The 22,510-nt window shown below is 46.4% G+C and overlaps 1 protein-coding gene and 1 pseudogene across 1 annotated transcript; one reads left to right on the top strand and one right to left on the bottom strand.

Annotated features, from left to right (window-relative positions):
* LOC134983747 (zinc finger protein 585A-like) overlaps positions 1–22,510 on the top strand; it is an 86,915-nt pseudogene that overhangs the window by 30,066 nt on the left and 34,339 nt on the right.
* Positions 3,289–4,821, bottom strand: LOC134983745 (gastrula zinc finger protein XlCGF57.1-like). The gene has a single exon (XM_063949389.1). The coding sequence runs from the start codon at positions 4,819–4,821 to the stop codon at positions 3,361–3,363; it is 1,461 nt and encodes a 486-aa protein (XP_063805459.1). The 3' UTR covers positions 3,289–3,360.

Here is a 22,510-nt window from a genome sequence, read left to right as displayed (position 1 = left end):
CTAACATCAGTGATATTACATGCTTTTAAAACTTGTTTGTGAGTGCATTTTTACTAAACTTCTTTCCTTTAAGTGGGAGTCTGCACTATTGCTTTGTTTCAGCAAAGCATAGGAGGATATTAAAAGAATCCAGCAGAAACATCTACCTCCCTTCAATGCAGAGATTTTTATACGCTTTCATGACTTTGATATATTGTGAGTGCAGAGTGTAAATACAATTTTTATTGTTTTTGAATTGGATGTCTACACTATTGTGTGTAATATCTTTTTCAGTCTAAATATTTCAATATGTGGTGATACTTGAGAAGTTATTGCTCTCCCCACAAAGAAAGAGAAGGGAAGTAATGTTCATTTATTATATGTAACCATACAAACAGAATTTGCACAATTAGTACACTTAATTTCTTGTAGTATTTGGTGTATGGAAAATTAGTGGATTTTTCTGAAGTGTATATGCTGCATTTTTTAACTGTTTATCTAGCGCAAAAAACACAATAATTTTTATCTAAATCAATTGCCTTATGCCTATTGAAAAATCTATCTTAAATAAAAATAATAAAAGTTATGTTTTAATTTATTCATGAAACATAAAGGAAAAAAAAAAGAGTGCGCCACACATTAAGGCTTCTTTAGATATAAGCCCACTAGCGTTTTTTTCTAAACCCCTTAACCAGTCATTGACAATTTGCTTAGTGGCGCACCTCCAACCAGATTAGCTAATCTTTGGTATTAACACTTTCGGATTATTCCCTCTATCGGTTGGTTCATACATAGAAGGATCATAAAACAATTATCATTTGGGCCTGTGCATAGTCCCTCAGACTTAACGTCTTCCCTGGAAATACTTGTGGATGGAGCCCTTCATTCGCTTTGCCAGGATTCAAGGGTGTTCAATCTGTTTAAATCAGAGCACTACATTTTGGCCACCATGCTCGATTCTAGGTTTAAAGCCTAGGTTGTATCTCTCTTCATGGACACAAGTCTGCAGAGGTGGAAAGACCTGCTGATGAGAAAATTGTCAACTCAAGCAGAACGTGACCTGTCAACAGCTCCTCCTTCATTTTCTTCAGCAACTGGGGCTGCGAGGAAAAGGATAACATTTCCGAGCCCACTCGCTGGACACAAAAGTAATAATACAAGTGACACATTAACAGGAAATTGTTTCTGTCACCATAGCGACAATTATCTGGAAATAAGATAATACACACATAAAAAGACTCAACGGAAATCTTTTGTTTTTAAACAACTTTATTTCATATCTTTAATACACAGATTTCTCCATATTTGAAATGTAAAAAATACTTTACCCTGCACATGGATAAAATATCCTTTAAAGCACAGAAACAATTCAAGTTACATTATAGTATTGCAGGTAAGTAAAACAGATACATATCAGGAGCCAAAAGCCTATGGGGGTCATTCAGACCCAGCCACAATAGCGGCCAGCAGCAGTTTGCTGTTGGTGACAAAATGCACATGCGCAGCGACCGCGCAGACACACATTGCGGTTGCATTCCTGAGGGGTGAACGCGTGCGGGCCGGTGCCATTTTCCAGGGGCTGCGTGATGTCAAATCTGTGTTCATCTCTGAGTAACCCCCTATAAGCTTCCAGAGTGCACCTCATATCTCATCTTTTCCAAGTTACTACAAATGATATGAGATCGGTAGCAGCACTACTTTCAGGATTATTACACAGAACACCCATAAAGGCTGACACAGCAAATAACAGTAACACATACAAGGGATTAAATAGAAATAAGGAAGCAGAATCATCTTTAGGTCTAATTATTAACTGATTCTGTGCGAGACCCATACACCTCTTTACTGCCTCCAGCAGCCCCTGGTACTACACTGCGGCCATCAGCGATGTCTCCCCCCTCTACCGCCACCACCGTCTCCCTCCACTACTGCCACCACCCTCTCTCCCACTACTACTGCCATCCGCCCTATCTGCCCCCCCACTATTGCCATCCACCCTGTCTTCCCCCATTACTGCCACCCGCCCCATCTCCTTCCACTACTGTCACCCGCCCTGTCTCTTCCTCACTGCAACCTGCCCCATCTCCCCCCACTACTGCCACTGCCATGTCTCCTTCCACTACTGCCACCGCCCTGTCTCCTCCAACTACTGCCACCGCCCTGTCTACACCAACTGCCACCCACCCTGTCTCCCCCCACTACTGCTACCCGCCCTGTCTCCCCCATTAATGCCACTGCCGTCTTTCCCCAACTGCATCCGCTCTGTCTCCCTCTACTGCCACCGCTCTGTCTCCCCCGACTACTGCCACCCACTCTGTCTCCCCCACTACTGTCATCACCATCTCCCCCACTATTGCCACCGCCCCATCTCTCCCAACTGCCACCCGCCCCGCCCCCCCACTACTGCCACCACTGTCTCCCCTCTGACACCTTAGCGCTGCTTGAGAACAAGATTCTCACAGACACTGCTTCCGGCAGCCCCTGCTACAGCACTAGTGCTACAACCGTCTCACCCCTGACATCTCAGAACTTCTTGGGGATTCTTGGTACTGCTGGTAACAGTCTGCAGATGGAAGCAAGCAGGGCAGTATGGAGACAAATGCTGCTTCTGGTACCATGGACCCTGGTCATGTAGGGCTGGGAGAGTCAGTAAGATTATGTAATAGAGTCACCATCTTACATGCAGCCAGTGGAGGGAGCAGAGAATGGGTGTTATGTGGCAGGAACGGGCTGGTTAGGTATGACTGGCTGCTGCATTCTGTACAAGCTACAACCGGTGCAATTCTTTTGCTGGGAGACCCAGATAGAGGACATTGCAGTAGTCTATGCGTGATGATACAAGTAAATGTATGACTGTAGGTAGATCTTCTGAGGGAAATAAGTGCTGGAGTCTGGCTATGTTCCTCAGATGAGGATCTGATTGTGGCAGATACTGATGTCTAAGTGTCACTCCACTATCCAGGACACCAAGATTCCGCACATGATCAGCATTTTGTAACTCTGAACCCCCAAGCGTAAGTCTGGTTGGTTTGCAAAGCTGAACTGTAGCCCTGCCCTTTGGTGGTGAGCTTAAAGACCTGTTTCACCAGGACTGAATCACAGCCAACTGGCATCAGCCACACCTGGAGCTCAGCTAGACAACCATTTAGGATTGGTACTGAGTTCTCAGTACCTAGAGCAAAGACAGGTCATTTGTATAGCAGTGGTAGATGAGGGCATGACATCTGATTATTTCACCCAGTGGTAACATGCATATTGCAAAAAACATAGGAGATAGGATAAGAACCTTGAAGAACAATGCATGGCAATGATAAGTATACTCCAGAAGATTAAAATGGTTTCTCACCTGAGTGATGTCTATTGTGTGCAACAAGAGATGATTTATTTCTCAGAGTATAGAAATGGCTTCTCACCTGTGTGACTTCTGTGATGTATAACAAGAACTGATTTCTGTGAAAAACATTTCCCGCACTCAGAGCAAGAAAATGGCTTCTCACCTGTGTGAGTTCTCTGATGTATAACAAGATGTGATTTGTGTGCAAAACCTTTCCAACACTCAGAACATGGAAATGCCTTCTCACCTGTGTGACTTTGCTGATGGGTAACAAGTTGTGATTTGTGTGTAAAACATTTCCCGCACTCAGAGCAAGAAAATGGCTTCTCACCTGTGTGACTGCGCAGATGTGTAACAAGTTGTGATTTACTTACACAACATTTCCCACACTCAGAACATGGAAATGGCTTCTCACCTGTGTGCTCTCTCTCATGTCTAACAAGATTGGATTTCCAGGTAAAACTTTTCCCGCACTCAGAGCAAGAAAATGGCTTCTCACCTATGTGACTTCTGTGATGTATAACAAGATCTGATTTACATGCAAAACATTTCCCACACTCAGAACACGGAAAAGGTTTCTCACCTGTGTGACTGCGCAGATGTGTAACAAGTTGTGATTTACTTACACAACATTTCCCACACTCAGAACATGGAAATGGCTTCTCACCTGTGTGACTTCTGTGATGTATAACAAGATGTGATTTACATGCAAAACATTTCCCACACTCAGAACATGGAAAAGGTTTCTCACCTGTGTGACTGCGCAGATGTGTAACAAGTTGTGATTTACTTACACAATATTTCCCACACTCAGAACATGGAAATGGCTTCTCACCTGTGTGACTTCTGTGATGTATAACAAGATGTGATTTACATGCAAAACATTTCCCACACTCAGAACATGGAAAAGGTTTCTCACCTGTGTGACTGCGCAGATGTGTAACAAGTTGTGATTTACTTACACAATATTTCCCACACTCAGAACATGGAAATGGCTTCTCACCTGTGTGCTCTCTCTCATGTCTAACAAGAGCTGATTTCTGTGCAAAACATTTCCCACACTCGGAACAGGAAAATGGCTTCTCACCTGTGTGTCTTCTCTCATGTCTAACAAGATGTGATTTCTGTGTAAAACATTTCCCACACTCAGAACATGGAAATGGCTTCTCACCTGTGTGAATTCTGTGATGTATAACAAGATATGATTTCTTTGTAAAACATTTTCCACACTCTGAACATATCAGTGGCCTTCCACCTGCCTTACCTGTGTGTGGTTTAATAGGCTTTGTGTTCTGTGTAAAACATTTGGCATCTATAGAACACGGAAACACTGTATCTACTGTCAGAGCTGTAACAGATGCACCAATATCAGAGTGATCAGGAGAACATTTCCCAGGATCAGAGGGATCAGCTGATAGAGCTGGCTGTATAATTGGGGTAATGGGGTTATCTCCTGGAGAATCCTGTCTACTGTCATTATCTTTTATGTCACAATCCGGGGATAACATTAGATATCCTGCCGAGATATTCCTGCTTGTGTGTCCATCTGCTGGAAATAAAACACATTATGGAAATGTGACATTTTCTGTAACAATATTAATCTTGTAAACAATAGGAGAAGACGACTCTCTGGGACACTTAATTGTAAATGTGTGTGTATAATAAAACATAACTTTTAATGAAGGCTTTATAATATTGTGTCTCAGACTATCATTGTGTCCATCCTCCTGAGAACACTCACAATAACAAATGTAATATTATAATAAGACTTAGATATATCTCTCTCTTGTACTGGTAACTAACCATGAAGTATAAATGGAGATGTAGTCACTCGCCAAGTCCTATGTCAGCACCAATGTAAAACAATGGATGGGGAACATATCGTATGAATTGGAGATTCTAGATGAACAATAACATCAGTCATATGAGCTGATGGATCAGGGAAATGTCTCCTAACGTTACTCCTGGAAGCATTGGTAAGGTAGCATTCCTTTATGTGTGTGCTCATACGCTGGTAAGCCTGTACATGTGTTACTCACCCTTATATAACGTATATTGCTACAGCAGAGTAGGTGTGGAACAAGGTACTTTACATGCAATACGCCATATAATACCCTGTAATCATCATCATCATCATCTGCTAAGTTATACTCTACTTTCTCTTATGTCCTAGAGGATGCTGGGGTCCATTTAGTACCATGGGGTATAGATGGGTCCTTTGGGAGCCACTGGCACTTTAAACGTTTAATAGTGTGGGCTGACCCCTCCCTCTATGCACCTCCTACCAGACTCAATTTCCACTCATTTCCCGTCTATTCTGAACACCTCACAATATTATTTTTAGTCCTAAAAGGTCGCTGGATGACTAAGCTAAGCGACCCAAGTGGCCGACACAAACACCTGGCCCATCTAGGAGTGGCACTGAAGTGTCAGACAGGATGGCAGATTTAAAAAATAGTCCCCAAACAGCACATGATGCAAAGAAAAAAAGAGGTGCACCTGTTAGGGTCTTCTGCCCTGTGCTGCCACGTCGTCATGGCAACCGGGAGACAAGTGCTAGCGGAGTAACCTGAGCGCAGCTGATACTCCAGTTCAGGTCTTTTGCTGTGCAGTGGTTACAGGCTCTGTGCACGGCAGGGGATCCGGTGCTGGTTTTTGTGCTCACAGTCTGTGAGGTCTGAGTGGGGCGTGGACAGCACCTGCTTTATAAGGCCTCTTCTCAGGTTAAGCAGATGCTGCTGAATCTTTGTTGGTTAGTCAGTTCCTGAAAGTTAGCCAGTACTGTGTAGCTTTGTATTTGTTGTTGCTTGCTGCAAATAGGCCTGGGGATTTGGTACTACACTCTGCCAATCCAGACCTAGCAGTAAGACTGGAGTCAGTCGTTTAGCTTGCTGGGGTTCTTTTACTACTCTGTGAACTTAGCAAGTTTGCGGCTGTATTCTAAGACTTGCCTGCCTAAATCCTGTCTCACTGTGCAAGGTGTCAGGTGTCAGTTTAGTGGCAGTAAGCTGAACCTGTGCACTGCAAGTGAGGATTAGGATTGTGGAGACTCTCCTTGTGTCTATCATTCCATCTCTGACCAAGGAGTTTACTGCCACACCCGTTGGTAACCCTTTAGGGTTTTGCTGTTCCCCTTAGCAACAGCATTTCGGGTTCTCTACGTATTAAAACACAACATCTTGCTTTTCCCATCTGAGCATTACTAATACTAGAGAGACACCCAGTTCCTTAGCCTCTGGGCTTCTCTGTTCACTTTGTGTGTATTTTGTTACCCTATCACCTTCTGTGTACGTAATGTCATATTCCCCAGTCTGTCTGTGAGTTCTTTTGCTTTGCATACCTATCCGTTCAGACACCAGTACATTCCTGCAGGCACTGGTGTGCATAACAGTTCAAACACCAGTACATTCCTGCAGGCACTGGAGTGCATAACAGTTCTGACACCAGTACATTCCTGCAGGCACTGGTGTGAATAACAACACCAAGGTCGCTGGATGGCTAAGCTAAGCATCCCAAGTGGCCGACACAAACACCTTGCTCATCTAGGAGTGGCACTGCAGTGTCAGACAGGATGGCCAATTTAAAAAATAGTCCCCAAACAGCACATGATGGAAAGAAAAAAAAAGAGGTGCACCAAGGTCGCTGGATGGCTAAGCTAAGCGACCCAAGTGGTCAACACAAACACCTGGCCCACCTAGGAGTGGCACTGCAGTTTTCTAGCGAGAGGATGAGTGCTTCAATCCTCATGTGAATCTGAACCACAAGCCATGAACATAGGCCAGGGCCTCAGCCGTTCCTTGCCACTCCGTGTCGTAAATGGCATATTGGCAAGTTTACGCTTCTCATCAGATGCTTTTAATTTAGATTTTTGGGTCATTTTACTGAACGGAGTATGCTTGACCACACAGAGGTAGAGCAATGGATTACTGTACCGTACTGCTATATATATACTGGTGGTCACCAAAATTCTGCACTGTCCTCCTACTATATAATACTGCGCACAACTAAAATGCACCACAGGTATGAATGGATAGTATACTTGACGACACAGAGGTAGGTAGAGCAGTGGACTACTGTACTGTACTGCTATATATTATATACTGATGGTCAGCAAAATTCTGCAATGTCCTCCTACTATATATACTGCGCACAACTAAAATGCACCACAGGTATGGATGGATAGTATACTTGACGACACAGAGGTAGGTAGAGCAGTGGACTACTGTACCGTACTGCTATATATTATATACTGATGGTCAGCAAAATTCTGCACTGTGCTCCTACTATATATACTGCGCACAACTAAAATGCACCACAGGTATGGATGGATAGTATACTTGACGACACAGAGGTAGGTAGAGCAGTGGCCTACTGAACCGTACTGCTATATATTATATACTAATGGTCAGCAAAATTCTGCACTGTCCTACTATATATACTGCGCACAACTAAAATGCACCACAGGTATGGATGGATAGTATACTTGATGACACAGAGGTAGGTAGAGCAGTGGACTACTGTATCGTACTGCTATATATTATATACTGGTGGTCAGCAAAATTCTGCACTGTCCTCCTACTATATATACTGCGCACAACTAAAATGCACCACAGGTATGGATGGATAGTATACTTGACGACACACAGGTAGGTAGAGCAGTGGCCTACTGTACCGTACTGCTATATAATACTGGTGGTCACTGGTCAGCAAAATTCTGCACTGTCCTCCTATACTACAATGCAGCACAGATATGGAGCGTTTTTCAGGCAGAGAACGTAGATATTTGCAGCACACTGAACACAGAAACGGAGAGAACGCTGAACATCCTCTCCCTATCATCTCCAATGCACGAGTGAAAATGGCGGCGACGCGCGGCTCCTTATATAGAATACGAATCTCGCAAGAATCCGACAGACTCAGTTTAGAAAATGTGCCCGGAGGAGCCGGTCACAGCTAGGGGATCTCCTAGGAGTTTTCTTAGCTTTTTATTTTCTAGAGATAATTAGGTTACAGGAAGGCTGCTGGCAACAGACTCCCTGCTCCGTGGGACTTAGGGGAAGGGGATAGAAACCAACTTCCTGAAGAGTTAATGGTTTTCTACTCTGCTGACAGGACACTGAGCTCCTGAGGTTGCTGATCGCAAGTCCATGAGGCAACTGCTCTCTCCCGCAGCACGGCCGCCAACCCCTAACAAAGCCAGAAGAAAGTGGTGAGTACAGCGCCGGCGTCCCGGTTAGCAGGTTGCCGGTGCAAGGGTGGAAGCGCAGCTCTGACAGGCTGCACTCCAGGAAGGCTCAGCAACACACAGTGTAGGCGCTTTGAGGAGCGTCTTGAGCCAGCACGGATAAACCCTACACTGGTCACGCAGCTAACAGGGGCTAATCCCCCTGTTAGCGCTAAAATCCTCAGGCCAGTATAAACAATTAGTGCGGGAAGCCGCACGCCATTACAAGGGGCGGGGCTTCCTCTCAGAGTGGATCCAGCACTTACCAGCGCCATTTTCTCCCTGCAGATCATAGGAACTAGGACACTGACAGGGAGCGCTGCCCTCCCTATTAAGGTTAGTCAGCACCGGGCTTTTATCATAACTGCCTACAGGGGCGCTGTGTGGCTGCTCCTTATACTCTGTGACTCTCTGAAGGTACTCTGGGGGAACTGTGTCTGACATTTTCCTGTGTGTGTGTGTGTGTGTGTGTGTGTGTGTGTGTGTGTGTGTGTGAGTGTGTGTGTGTGTGTGTGTGTATATCCACATTACCATGTCTAAGGACTCTGTGTCCTGTGCTGCAGAGTGTGTATCTTCTCCTGAGGAGTCTATTCCATGTACTCAGTACTGCAATGTGCTGTCTCAGCCTTCTGAATCCGAACCCCCATGGGTGGATATTTTAAGGGGAATGATATCCCAAATTTCAACAAGGATGTCACATACAGAGAAAGAGACGCAGTTTTTGAGACAATCTGTGGAGTGTTTGAAGTATTCAGCTCCCACTACTTCATCTAAAACCCAACCTACGTACCCCAAAAAACGTACACTTGCCCAGATAATGCAAGCCGACACTGATACCGACTCTGATACAGGGGACGGTGATGGGGATATGCAGTGGGGGATACATCCATTGCTAAAGGGGTGCAGCTAATGACTGAAGCCATTAGGTATGTTTTGCATATTTCTGAGAAGGTTCCGGAACAAGTAGAGGAATCTTATTTTACAGTGAATAAGAAGTCTTCGGTTACCTTCCCTGCTTCTAAGGAGTTAAAATTCCTTGTTTGAAAAATCTTGGGTAAACCCAGAGAAAAAATTCCAGATCCCTAAAAGAATTCTCATTGCTTTGCCTTTCCATGAAGAGAATAGGAAGAAGTGGGAAAACCCACCTATAGTAGATGCTTCTGTATCTAGGCTGTCTAAAAAGGTGGTTTTACCTGTCCCTGGTACAACTGCCATAAAGGAGCCGGCTGACTGCAAGATTAAGACTACGCTCAAATCACTATACACTGCTACAGGCATGGCTTTAAGGCCCACTATTGCTTGTGCATGGATTTCTAAAGCCATAGCAAAGTGGTCAGGCACATTACTAGAGGACTTAGATACTATAGATAGGAGTGACATTGACTTGTTATTACGTCACATACAGGATTCTGCAGGTTTCATAGTGGAGGCCATGAAGGACATTGGCCTGCTACTTCCATGGCTGTCTCGGCACGCAGAGGACTCAGGCTACGCCAATGGACTGCGGATGCAGTATCCAAGAAAAGTGTGGAGAACCTGCCATTCACAGGTCAGGCACTATTTGGATTCGTGGATTTCCACGCGACTGCGGGTAAGACAACATTTCTTCCCTCTGCAGCAGCCCCAGGTAGAAAATCTTATCCTGCACCTACACTGCAGTCCTTTCAGACCGCAAAATTAAAAAAATCCAAACCCCCTCCCGCCTTCTTTAGAGGTGGTCGGGGAAGATCAAAAAAACCTGCACCAACAGGTACACAGGAACAGAATCCAGGTTCTGCTTCCTCCAAATATTCAGCATGATGGTGGACCTGTCAGCCTGGAGATCAGACAGGTGGGAGCGAGACTAAAAGATTTCAGTCACGTCTGGGCGTCATCATGCCTAGACCCCTGGGTGATGGATATTGTTACCCAGGGGTACAGACTGAAGTTTCAGGAACTCCCACCTTACAGATTCTTCAAATCAGGCTTACCAGGTTCGCAGACAGAAAGTGATATTCTACAGGAAGCCATTCAAAAACGGGTACGAACAAATGTTATTGTTCCAGTTCCACCTCACCCAAAAATCAAGGGTTATTACTCAAACTTGTTTGTGGTACCAAAACCGGATGGTTCGGTAAGGCCTATATTGAACCTGAAGGTGTTGAAACCATCCTTGAGGGTTTTACAATTCAAGATGGAGTCTCTGAAAGCGGTGCTCTCAGGACTGGAGGAGGAGGAATTCCTAGTATCCCTGGATATCAAGGATGCGTACCTTCACATTCCGATCTGGCCACCTCACCAGGCCTATTTACGGTTTGCACTACAGGACTGTCACTATCCGTTCCAAACATTGCCATCTGGCCTCTCCACAGCACCGAGGGTGTTCACCATGGTCATGGCAGAGATGATGCTACTCCTACGCAGGGAGTGAACATATTTCCATATCTGGATGATCTGCTGATAGAGGCATCTTCCAAGGAGAAGCTGTTGCAGAGTATTGCCCTCTCAACTCAACTACTCTGGTATCATGGGTGGATCCTGAACCTTCCAAAGTCACATTTGGAACCGACAAAGAGACTGCCCTTCCTGGAGATGATACTCAACACAGAAGTGCAGAGGGTGTTTTTACCGGTGGAGAAAGCTTTGGTGATCCAATCAATGGTCCGGGATGTCGTGAAATCTCCCCGGGTATCGGTTCATCGGTGCATTTGTCTTCTGGGGAAGATGGTCGGGATTGCATCTTCACATGCACCAACGGATATGCCTGTCGCCGAATGCCAGAATTTCACTACTCTGGTGGCTGCAAACTTCTCACCTGCTCGAGGGCCGCAGGTTCAGGATCAGAATTGGATTCTTCTAACCACGGATGCAAGCCTCACCCAGGGGGAAAACTTTCAAGGAAAGTGGTCAAGCCAGGAACCGGTCCTTCCAATAAACATTCTGGAACTAAGAGCCATATACAATGGCCTTCTAAAAGTGGCTCATCTTCTGCAATATCGGTCATGCAGGTTCAGTCGGACAACATCACAGCGGTGTCCTACATAAACAGGCAGGGTGGAACGAAGAGCAGGGCTGCAATGTCAGAGGTAACAAGAATCCTCCTCTGGGCAGAATGACACGCACTGGCACTGTAGGCGTTCATTCCTCAGCAGACATGATCTCCTTCCAGGAGAATGGGGCCTCCACCCAGAGGTATTCACAGAGGTAACAAGCCAATGGGGTGTACCTCATATAGACATGATGGCCTCTCGCCTCAACAAGAAGCTTCGGGGGTACTGTTCCAGGTCACAAGACCCACAGGTAGTGGCGGTGGACGCCCTGGTGACTCCATGGGTGTTCCAGTCAGTATATGTGTTCCCTCCACTTCCACTCATCCCAAGGATTCTAAAACTAATAAAAAGATAAACAGTTCCGGCGATCCTCATTGCTCTTGACTGGCCAAGGCAGGCTTGGCACGCGGATCTTCCGAGGCCTCTTCCTCTTCGCGAGGACCTTCTACTGCAGGGGCCGTTCGCCTATCACGACTTACCGCGGCTACGTTTGACAGCATGGAGGTTGAATGCCAGATCTTAGCTCGGAAGGGCATTCCGAATAAAGTTTTTCCTACTCTGATCCAAGTTCGGAAGGGGGTAACGTCTAAGCATTACCACTGGATTTGGAAACAGTATTTGTTTTGGTATGCATCCAAGAAGTTTCCTACGGTGGAGTTTCAACTGGGACATTTTCTCCTCTTTCTGCAAGCGGGTGTGGATGTTGGCCTACGCCTGGGCTCCATCAAGTTCCAGATTTTGGCCTTGTCTATTTTCTTCCAGAAACAATTGGCTGCTATCCCTAAGGTTCAGACTTTCTTGAGAGGAATTCTGCACATCCAACCACCCTTTGTGCCTCTTATGGCACCTTGGGATCTTAATGTACTGCTGTAGTTCCTGCAATCAGACTGGTTCGAACCTTTACAGAAGGTGGACGTAAAGTTTCTTATTTGGAATGCAGTCACGTTGTTGGCCTTGGCTTCTGCCAGACGTCTGTCAGAATTGGGTGCATTTTTCGCACAAGAGCCCCTACTTGATTTTCCATGAGGATAGAGCGGAGCTCCGAACGCGTCAGCAATTTCTCCCTAAGGTTGTGTCGGCTTTTCATATCAACCAACCTATTGTGACACCTCAATTATCTCAAAATCCGTGGATGTCGTGCGGGCTTTGAAAATCTATGTGAAGAGAACTACTCGTCACAAGAAGACAGACGCACTATTTGTACTTTATTAACCCAACAAGATTGGGTGTCCTGCTTCTAAGCAGACAATTTCACGCTGGATCAGGCTTACTATCCAGCATGCTTATTCCACGTCAGGATTCACAATTCCAAAATCTGTTCAGGCCCACTCTACCCGTAAAGTGGGTTCTTCCTGGGCAGCTGCCCAGGGTGTCTCGGCTATTCAGCCGAGCAGCCACTTGGTCAGGGTCGAACACGTTTGCTAGGTTTTACAAGTTCTATACTTTGACCAAACTTGAGGTCCTCAGAGGCCAATCAGTTCTGCAGGAACCTCAGTACTCTCACTCCTGTACCGGGAGCTTTGGTACATCCCCATGGTACTAAATGGATCCCAGCATCCTCTAGGACGTAAGAGAAAATAGGATTCTAATTACCTACCGATAAATCCTTTTCTCGTAGTCCATAGAGGATGACGGGTGCCCGCCCTGTGCTTCGTATTACTGCATTGTTAATTGGTTCAGTATTGTTGGTTCAGTCGTTGCTGAATTGTTCCAAGTTGGTTAGTTTGGCCTTTTGTTATGTGTGAGCTTGTGTGAATCTTACCACTATCTGTGTAATTCCTTCTCTCGAAGTATGTCCGTATCCTCGGGCACAGTTTCTAGACTAAGTCTAGAAGGAGGGGCATAGAGGGAGGGGCCAGCCTACACTATTAAACTCTCAAAGTGCAAGTGGGTCCCAAAGGACCCGTCTAGACCCCATGGTACTAAATGGACCCCAGCATCCCCAATAGACTACGAGAAAAGGACATCCCCATCATCAGTGTCTTACCTCTATTCTCTCAATAGTAATAAGGATGATGTGTGTACGGTAAGTATGATACAGAGAATTACATATCAGGATCTATACTGCTGCCGCCATACTTCTGCTTCTCATACGTGTGCTACTGGCAGCAGTGAACATCTGAGTGAGAGTGCAGGGAAGACAGCAGAGTCTGATGAGAAAGAGATTGGATCTGCCTTTGCAGGGATGTACCACACCCGCCACCCCTGTGAGTATATAAAATAATAAATAAGAGGAGCGTGGTCCATCCAGACGTGCTTTCTGGAGCTCTCCTCACTAAGTGACTTCTTATCTACCCTACCTGATAGCTCTCAGCCGCCGCTGGGACCAAGACCCAATCTATTAAGAGTAGAAAAGAAAAGGAGGCTGTGCTATGAGAGGAAAGAACATTACCATTCACTAAGTGTGTAAATTTTAAAACAATTTATTAAAAAACAATAACTCTTTAAAAAGCAGTATTTTGTGCAAAATAAGCCAATTGTAAGCAAGGAATGATTTAGCCAATGATATAAGATGGATGAAGTTTACCCCAGGAAATGATTCAGGACTGATGTTTTGTATTCTCTAGGATCCGTTCGCTGCATAAACCTTGCAGCTTTTTCAAAGGTTTATGCAGCGAAACGCGTCAGAAATTTACACTTTTGAACAGGACAACCCGGAATTGGACCCGAACCAGCCCATATCACCTACCAGCTATCCAGGGGAGTCCTAGAGAGGCACCATCCTATCTCCGCATCGCATGAGGTACCCACCATACATGGGATATTGCAATAACCCTCTAGCGGCATATGGAACTTTTATTTGGACTCAATACCATCTAAAAGGGACTCTTTATAGTGGAATCTAACTGGACATATCATCTATGGGCAAAATGTGGAACGGATCCTAGAGAATACAAAACATCAGTCCTGAATCATCTCCAGGGGTAAACTTCATCCATCTTATATCATTGGCTAAATCATTCCTTGCTTACAATTGGCTTATTTTGCACAAAATACTGCTTTTTAAAGTTATTGTTTTTTAATAAATTGTTTTACAATGTACACACTTAGTGAATGGTACTGTTCTTTCCTCTCATAGCGCAGCCTCCTTTTCTTTTCTATTGTTACCATATAGGGAGTGACTCCCCTAAATACTGGCTGCTGCTTAGCCAAGCACCTCGCCTCATAGCGCCCGAATACCCCTGGGTATTTTTTTCCTTATTCCCCAATCTATTAAGTCCCCCACTCCTCCTGCCCTATAGCGGCTCACTCCGGGCACTGTTCACTGCCGCAGCCTAGTGACGCTGCTGAAGCCACGGGCTGTATTCTGGGGCTATGTGCGCCCAGTCTTTCCTGCACGCTCCGGATACCTGACTGGGAGGCGGTTATGGCTCAGGTGGGAATACTTTCTCTCCAGATAACACAGGTGCGTAGCTCCCGCTACTGCTGGGGACAGAACGGGCTGTCCACAGTCACCGGAGCCCAGCCGTGATATTGGGGAGGGAGGCAGCTGCCATTTTGGATCCTGGTGCGTGGCAATTGCATGGTTTGCCTACTGCCTGCAATAAGGTTTAATATAAATAAGTGTCCTGACGGCTGGACCGGGGTCACTACACTAAATTGAAGAATTTGCCTGGAGGTGAAACTACCTTCTATTTATATAGTACCACTATAATCTACTTCCCTGGAAGAAAAAAAGACAAGGCTGAGATTTGAACTTTTATTGAGCCTAAACGTAGGCCCACATCCACAACAGCCTGCAGGAAGTGCAAGAAATGTCCCAGATGAAAATCCACAGCAGAATACTGTTGACCCTCACACCAAGAGACACATTTGTTCCATATGCGATGGTTATGTTTCAATGCGACCATCTGGCCGGCTTGGAGCATAGTCGAGATAACCTTGCCCGGAATCTCTTTCCTGGCAAAAATCCTCCCAATATACTTCCATTGCATCAAACGTAGCCGTGGTAAGTCTGGATACACTAACGGCCCTTGTGTAAGACGATCATCCTGAATTGGCAAAGGCCAGGGGCCTACGAGTAATAAGGCTAGAATGTCTACATACCAGGCCCTGCGGGGCCAGTCTGGGGCAATCAGAATTGCCTGAACCCTGTCCCCTTAAGTCCTTTGAGAACTCTTGGAATTACAGGAACTGGAGGGAACAAGTACACCAACCGGTAAATCCACGGTATCGCCAGAGCGTCCACTGCTGCGACCTGTGGATCCCTCGTCCCAGAACAGTAACACAGAAGCTTCTTGGTAAGCTGAGAAACCAACAAGTTGATTTGCGGGTAGCCACACCGATGAAATATCTGCTAAAACACTTGCAGGTAGAGGCCCCATTCCCCCAGGTGCAGATCATGTCTACTGAGGAAGTCTGCTCCCCAATTGTCTACTCCCAGAATTAATATGGCGGAAATGGCCTTGGGATTCCGCTCCACCCAGAGGAGTATATGTGACACCTCCCTCATTGCAGTTCTGCTGTTTGGACCTCCTTGTTGGTTTATGTATGCCACAGTTGGTGCATTTTCCAACCATACCTGTATGGCCTGATACTGAAGGATATAAAGAGTTCAGCAGAAGGGCATTGTAAATCACCCTGAGTTCCAAAACTTTTATCGGAAGGGAAGCCTCTTGGTCAGACCACCTTCATTGGAACCGAGCCCCTAGGGTCACTGCACCCCAACCATGGAGGCTTGCATCCGTTGTCAACAGAATCCAATCCTGAATTCTGAAGTGTCGACCCTCCAGGAGGGAGATCAGCAACCACCATAAGAGGGAAATCCTGGCGTTTGGTGAAAGGCATATCTGGCGCATGTGTAGATGTGACCCAGACCATTTGTCCAGCAGATCCAGCTGGAATGGTCATGCATGGAATCTTCCGTACTGAATTGCGTCGTAGGAGGCCATCATCTTTCCCAGTAAGCGTATGCAAAGATGTACCAAGATTTTATTCAGCTTCAAAATGGAACGTACCATCGTCTGAATTATCTTTGCCTTGTCCATAGGAAGGAACACCTTCTGAGATACCGTGTCCAATATCATTACCAGGAACTGAAGCCTCTGCGTAGGTCCTAGGTGGGATTTCTGCAGATTGAGAATCCACCCATGATCCATGAGTAGTCGTGTTTGAAGGCTGATCTTTTCCATCAAGTGCTCTGAATATAGCCATTATGAGATTGTCCAAGTATGGAATGATTTTGTTATGCACACCAGTGCCTGCAGGAATGTACTGGTGTCTGAACAGAGAGGGATGCAAAACAAATGAACTAACAGACAGACTGGGAAATATGACATCACATACACAGAAAGTGATAGGGTAACAAAACCAACACAAAGTGAACAGATAAGCCCAGAGGCTAAGAAACTGGGTGTCTCCCTAGTATTACAAATGCTCAGATGGAAAAGCAAGATGTTGTGTTTTAATACGTAGAGAACCCGAAATGCTGTTGCTAAGGGCAACAGCAAAACCCTAAAGGGTTACCAACGGGTGTGGCAGCAAACTCCTTGGTCAGAGATGGAATAGTTGACACAAGGAGAGTCTCCACAATCCTATTTCTCACTTGCAGGGCACAGGTTCAGCTTCCTGCCACTAAACTGACACATGGACGCCCTGCACAGTGAGAGAGGATTAAGCATGCAGGTCTGAAAGTACAGCCACAAACCTGCTGGGTTCACAGAATAACAAAAGAACTTCAGCAGGCTAAACGACTGACTCCAGTCTTACTGCTAGGTCTGGATTGGCAGAGTGTAGTACCAAATCTCCAGGCCTATTTGCAGTAAGCAATAACAAATACAAAGCTACACAGTACTGGCTAATTTTCAGGAACTGACTAACCAACAAAGATTCAGCAGCATCTGCTTAATCTGAGAAGAGGCCTTATAAAGCAGGTGCTGTCCACGCCCCACTCAGACCTCACAGACTGTGAGCACAAAAACCAGCACCGGATCCCCTGCCTGTAACCACTGCACAGCAAAAGACCCGAACTGGAGTATCAGCTGCGCTCAGGTTATTCCGCTAGCACTTGTCTCCCGGTTGCCATGACGACGTGGCAGCACAGGGCAGGAGACCCTAACAGTACCCCCCCTCTGACGAGGGGTCAAAGAACCCCTACCACCGGGTTTATCGGGGAACTGCGAGAAGAAAGAGCGTATCAGTCTGGGGGCATGAAGATCACAACTGCGCACCCACGACCGCTCCTCCGGGCCATACCCCTTCCAGTGCACCAAAAATGACAGCCGACCCCGAACCATCTTGGAGTCAAGAATCCTTTCAACAACAAACTCCCTCTGGCCACGTATCAGAAGAGGGGAAGGTCTTCCTCTGGAAGAAGGATTACTAATCGCCCGTTTTAAAAGGGAACAATGAAATGTTTTATTGATACCCAAAGAACGGGGCAGATCTAACTGAAATGCCACTGGATTGATAACCCTGGTGATCTTATAAGGGCCGATGAACCGGGGGCCTAACTTATGAGATGGCTGTCTCAACTTCAAATTCTTGGTAGACAACCAGACGAAGTCTCCTAATTTGAAGCTGCAGGGTCTTTTCCGCTTATCAAAAACCCTTTTGGTCACTAATGACACAGACACAAGGGCTTTCTTCACTTTCCTCCAAATACCTCTAAGGACTGAAACGACAGAGGAACCACCAGGCGTGGAGTCCAGGGGGTCAAAAGAATTGGCCTTAGGATGATGCCCATACACACAAAGGAAAGGAGAGATCCCTGTAGCAGAGTGAGCCGCGTTGTTATAGGCAAACTCCGCCATGGACAGATGAGCAACCCAGTCAGTCTGACACTTGGAGACATAACACCTGAGGAACTGCTCCAAGGACTGGTTCACCCTTTCAGTCTGCCCATTAGACTGCGGATGGTAGCCTGACGACAAGCTGACAGAAATCTGGAGATCGGAACAAAATGCCCTCCAGAATTTGGCCACAAACTGGGATCCGCGGTCAGATACCACATCAAGTGGCAACCCGTGGAGACGCACAACATGCAGCATAAATAATTCAGACAGGCGTCTGGCCGATGGCAGCCCAACCAGTGGAACGAAGTGCGCCATCTTCGAAAACCTGTCAACGACAACCCAGATGGCTGTCATCCCCGAGGATTTGGGCAAGTCCACCACAAAATCCATTGAAATGTGGGTCCATGGCTTAGATGGAATAGAGAGTGGATGCAATGGGCCAACAGGAACCCCTCTAGGAGTCTTATTTCGGGCACAGATGTCACATGCCCGAACCCACTGATCCACATCCTTAGCCACCGAGGGCCACCACACCGCCCTAGATAGCAACTCCCGAGTTCTGGCAATACCCGGGTGACCTGCCGACTTCTTGGCATGGAATTCCAGGAACACTCGCTGTCTTAACCTAGGAGGCACAAACAAAAGACCTACCGGAAGGTCTGGAGGAGCCTGCTCCTGTGCTCTAAGGACTAATGACAAGAGGTCCTGGGTAATGCCCACTTTAATACATGAGGGGGACACAATGGGCAACGGCTCCTCGGTGGTCTCTTGGATTGGAGCAAAACTCCGTGAGAGCGCATCAGCCTTGATGTTTTTTGACCCAGGGCGATATGTTATCAAAAAATTAAAGCGAGCAAAAAACAAAGCCCATCGTGCCTGCCTGGCATTGAGACGCTTTGCTGACTCTAAATATGCCAAATTCTTATGGTCGGTGAGAATTGAGACCACAAACTTAGCCCCCTCAAGCCAGTGTCTCCACTCCTCGAGTGCATCCTTAATAGCCAACAATTCCCGGTTACCCACGTCATAATTCATCTCGGCAGGCGAAAATTTACGGGAAAAGTAAGCACAGGGATGAAGGCGATTATCAGACACTCCCATCTGAGAGAGCACTGCCCCAATACCCATCTCAGAGGCATCCACCTCCACCACAAAAGGACGCTCTGGATCTGGGTGTCGCAGCACTTTGGCCGAGACAAATGCCCTTTTGAGACGGGCAAAAGCCGATTTGGCCTCACGAGACCAGTGAGCAACATCCGCCCCTTTCTTAGTGAGTGCCACCAAGGGCGCCACTATAGACGAAAATCCAGCGATAAATCGTCTATAAAAATTTGCAAAGCCCAGGAAACGCTGAAGCGCCTTCAAACTAGTGGGCTGCACCCAATCCAGGACTGCCTGTACCTTGGAACCCTCCATTTGGAAACCTTCTGGGGAGATAATATATCCTAGAAATGCGATTTGTTGAACTTCAAATTCGCACTTCTCCAGCTTCGCCCCAAGCCGGTGGTCTCTGAGTTTCTGGAGGACTAAGCGTACATGCTTCCGATGTTCCTCCAGGGAATGGGAGAAGATTAGGATGTCATCTAAGTATACGACCAAGAATCTATCCAAATATTCCCTGAGCACATCGTTCATGAAATCCTGGAAGACTGCCGGGGCATTACAGAGCCCAAAAGGCATCACCAAATATTCATAATGCCCTGAGTGAGTATTAAAGGCAGTCTTCCATTCATCCCCCTCTCTTATTCGGATTAGATTGTACGCACCGCGTAGGTCAATCTTAGAAAAAATGGTGGCAGTACGAAGCTGGTCAAACAAGACCGAAATGAGAGGCAGTGGGTATGAGTTTTTAATCGTGATACGGTTCAATTCCCTGAAGTCGATGCAGGGTCGCAATGAACCATCCTTTTTACCCACGAAGAAGAACCCCGACCCAACTGGAGACTGTGAAGGTCTGATAAATCCTTTAGCCAAGTTCTCCTGAATGTACTCTGCCATAGCCTGAGTCTCAGGACGTGACAGGGAGTATAACCTGCTCTTGGGAAGCTTAGCATTCGGCAACAAATTAATGGCACAGTCATAGGGGCGATGGGGAGGTAGTACCTCTGCAACTTTTTTGGAGAACACGTCCGCAAAATCTGCATAACACCCTGGCAATCCTGGCAAACTTAGCTGCGAGAGCCTGACTGGAAGGCTCAAGCAACTCCTGAAACAATCAGTACCCCAACTAAGAATCTCCCCAGAGACCCAGTCAAATTGAGGATTGTGGGCCCTTAACCAGGGTAACCCCAACACCATTGGGGCAAAAGTACAGACAGTCACATAAAAGGACAATTTTTCAGAGTGTGTGGCTCCAATAAACAAAGAAATCTGGCTAGTGCAAGAGGTAATTTTACCCTGGGATAATGGTTCCCCGTTTAACCCACAAATTTCAATTTCCGACGCCAAGGGTACTAAGGAAACAGAGTGTTTCAGGGCGAATTGGCGGTCCATAAAAACCCCGTCGGCCCCACTGTCCACAAAGGCCTCAGTCTTGACAGTTTGACCGAGGATCTTCAAGGTCACCGGAATGATAAAAGTCTTCTTGGGAAATTCTGACTTCTGGCCTGACAGGATATTTCCCATCACCCTCAGGCCCTGAAGTTTTCCGGCTTTTCTGGGCATGATACTACCACATGACCCTTATTCCCACAGTACAAACACAACCCCTGCTGTCTCCTCCGCGTCTTCTCACGCGAGGAGAGGCGGGTAGCCCCAATCTGCATAGGCTCCTCGGAAAATTCCTCAGAGTCTGAGGTTCCCTTGGGAAGGAAGGAAACCTCGGTCTCCCTTTCAAGCTTACGCTCTCTCAGCCGTCTATCAACCCGGATGGATAACTGCATAAGCTGATCCAAGCTATCAGGCAAGGGATATTGTACCAGTTGGTCTTTTATCTGGTTAGAAAGACCTCTTCGGTACTGGTGTCTCAGGGCTGGGTCATTCCACTGGGTATCATGGGCCAACCTCCGAAACTCCGTACAGTAAATCTCAACTGGCCTTCGCCCTTGCTTAAGGATCGAAATCTGAGCCTCGGCTGAGGCCGTCTTGTCAGGGTCATCATACAACATGCCCAGTGCCGTAAAAAAAGCATCAACACTTTTAAGCGACGGACAGTCAGGCTGCAACCCATATGCCCAGACCTGTGGGTCTCCTTGTAGCAAGGAAATCACTATGCCCACCCGCTGAATCTCTGACCCAGAAGACTGAGGCCTAAGCTGGAAATATAGCTTGCAGCTCTCCTTGAAACAAAAGAACTGCGAGCGATCTCCAGAAAAACGATCCGGAAGATTTACTTTCGGCTCCTTAACCCCTGAAGGTGCTGCTGCTGCGGGAGCTCTGCCAGCGGCCTGGGAGGTGTGCATTTTAATGGACAAATCACTAAATTGACGAGTCAGGACCTGCACCTGATCGACCACCTGTTGCAACGTATTTTGAGGGGTATGCTCCATATTCCCACAAAATTTCAACAGGAGTATTGGGCTGCTGAATATGTTATGCACACCAGTGCCTGCAGGAATGTACTGGTGTCAGAACTGTTATGCACTCCAGTGTCTGCAGGAATGTACTGGTGTTTGAACTGTTATGCAAAACAGATGGACTCACAGACAAACTGGGGGATATGACATAATGTACACAGAAGGTGATAGGGTAACAAAATACACACAAAGTGAACAGAGAAGCCCAGAGGCTAAGGAACTGGGTATCTCCCTTGTATTAGAACTGCTCAGATGGAAAAGCAAGATGTTGTGTTTTAATACGTAGAGAACCCGAAATGCTGTTGCTAAGGGCAACAGCAAAACCCTAAAGGGTTACCAACGGGTGTGGCAGTAAACTCCTTGGTCAGAGATGGAATGATAGACACAAGGAGAATCTCCACAATCCTAATTCTCACTTGCAGTGCACAGGTTCAGTTTACTGCCACTAAACTGACCCCTGACACCTAGCACAGTGAGACAGGATTAGACAGGCAAGTCTTAGAATACAGCCGCAAACTTGCTAAGTTCACAGAGTAGTAACAGAACTCTAGCAAGCTAAACGACTGACTCCAGTCTTACTGCTAGGTCTGGATTGGCAGAGTGTAATACCAAATCCCCAGGCCTATTTGCAGTAAGCAACAAACAAATACAAAGCTACACAGTACTGGCTAACTTTCATGAACTGACTAACCAAC

Source organism: Pseudophryne corroboree (genome assembly GCF_028390025.1).
Source record: "Pseudophryne corroboree isolate aPseCor3 chromosome 3 unlocalized genomic scaffold, aPseCor3.hap2 SUPER_3_unloc_23, whole genome shotgun sequence".
NCBI classification, from domain to species: Eukaryota; Metazoa; Chordata; class Amphibia; order Anura; family Myobatrachidae; genus Pseudophryne; species Pseudophryne corroboree.
The sequence above is the reverse complement of the archived record's forward strand: the minus strand, read 5'-3'. Positions and strand labels throughout refer to the sequence as shown.

Excerpts from the sequence above, each read along its gene's own strand:
- LOC134983745 (XM_063949389.1), bottom strand. The coding sequence starts at position 4,821 with ATGTTATCCCCGGATTGTGACATAAAAGATAATGACAGTAGACAGGAT.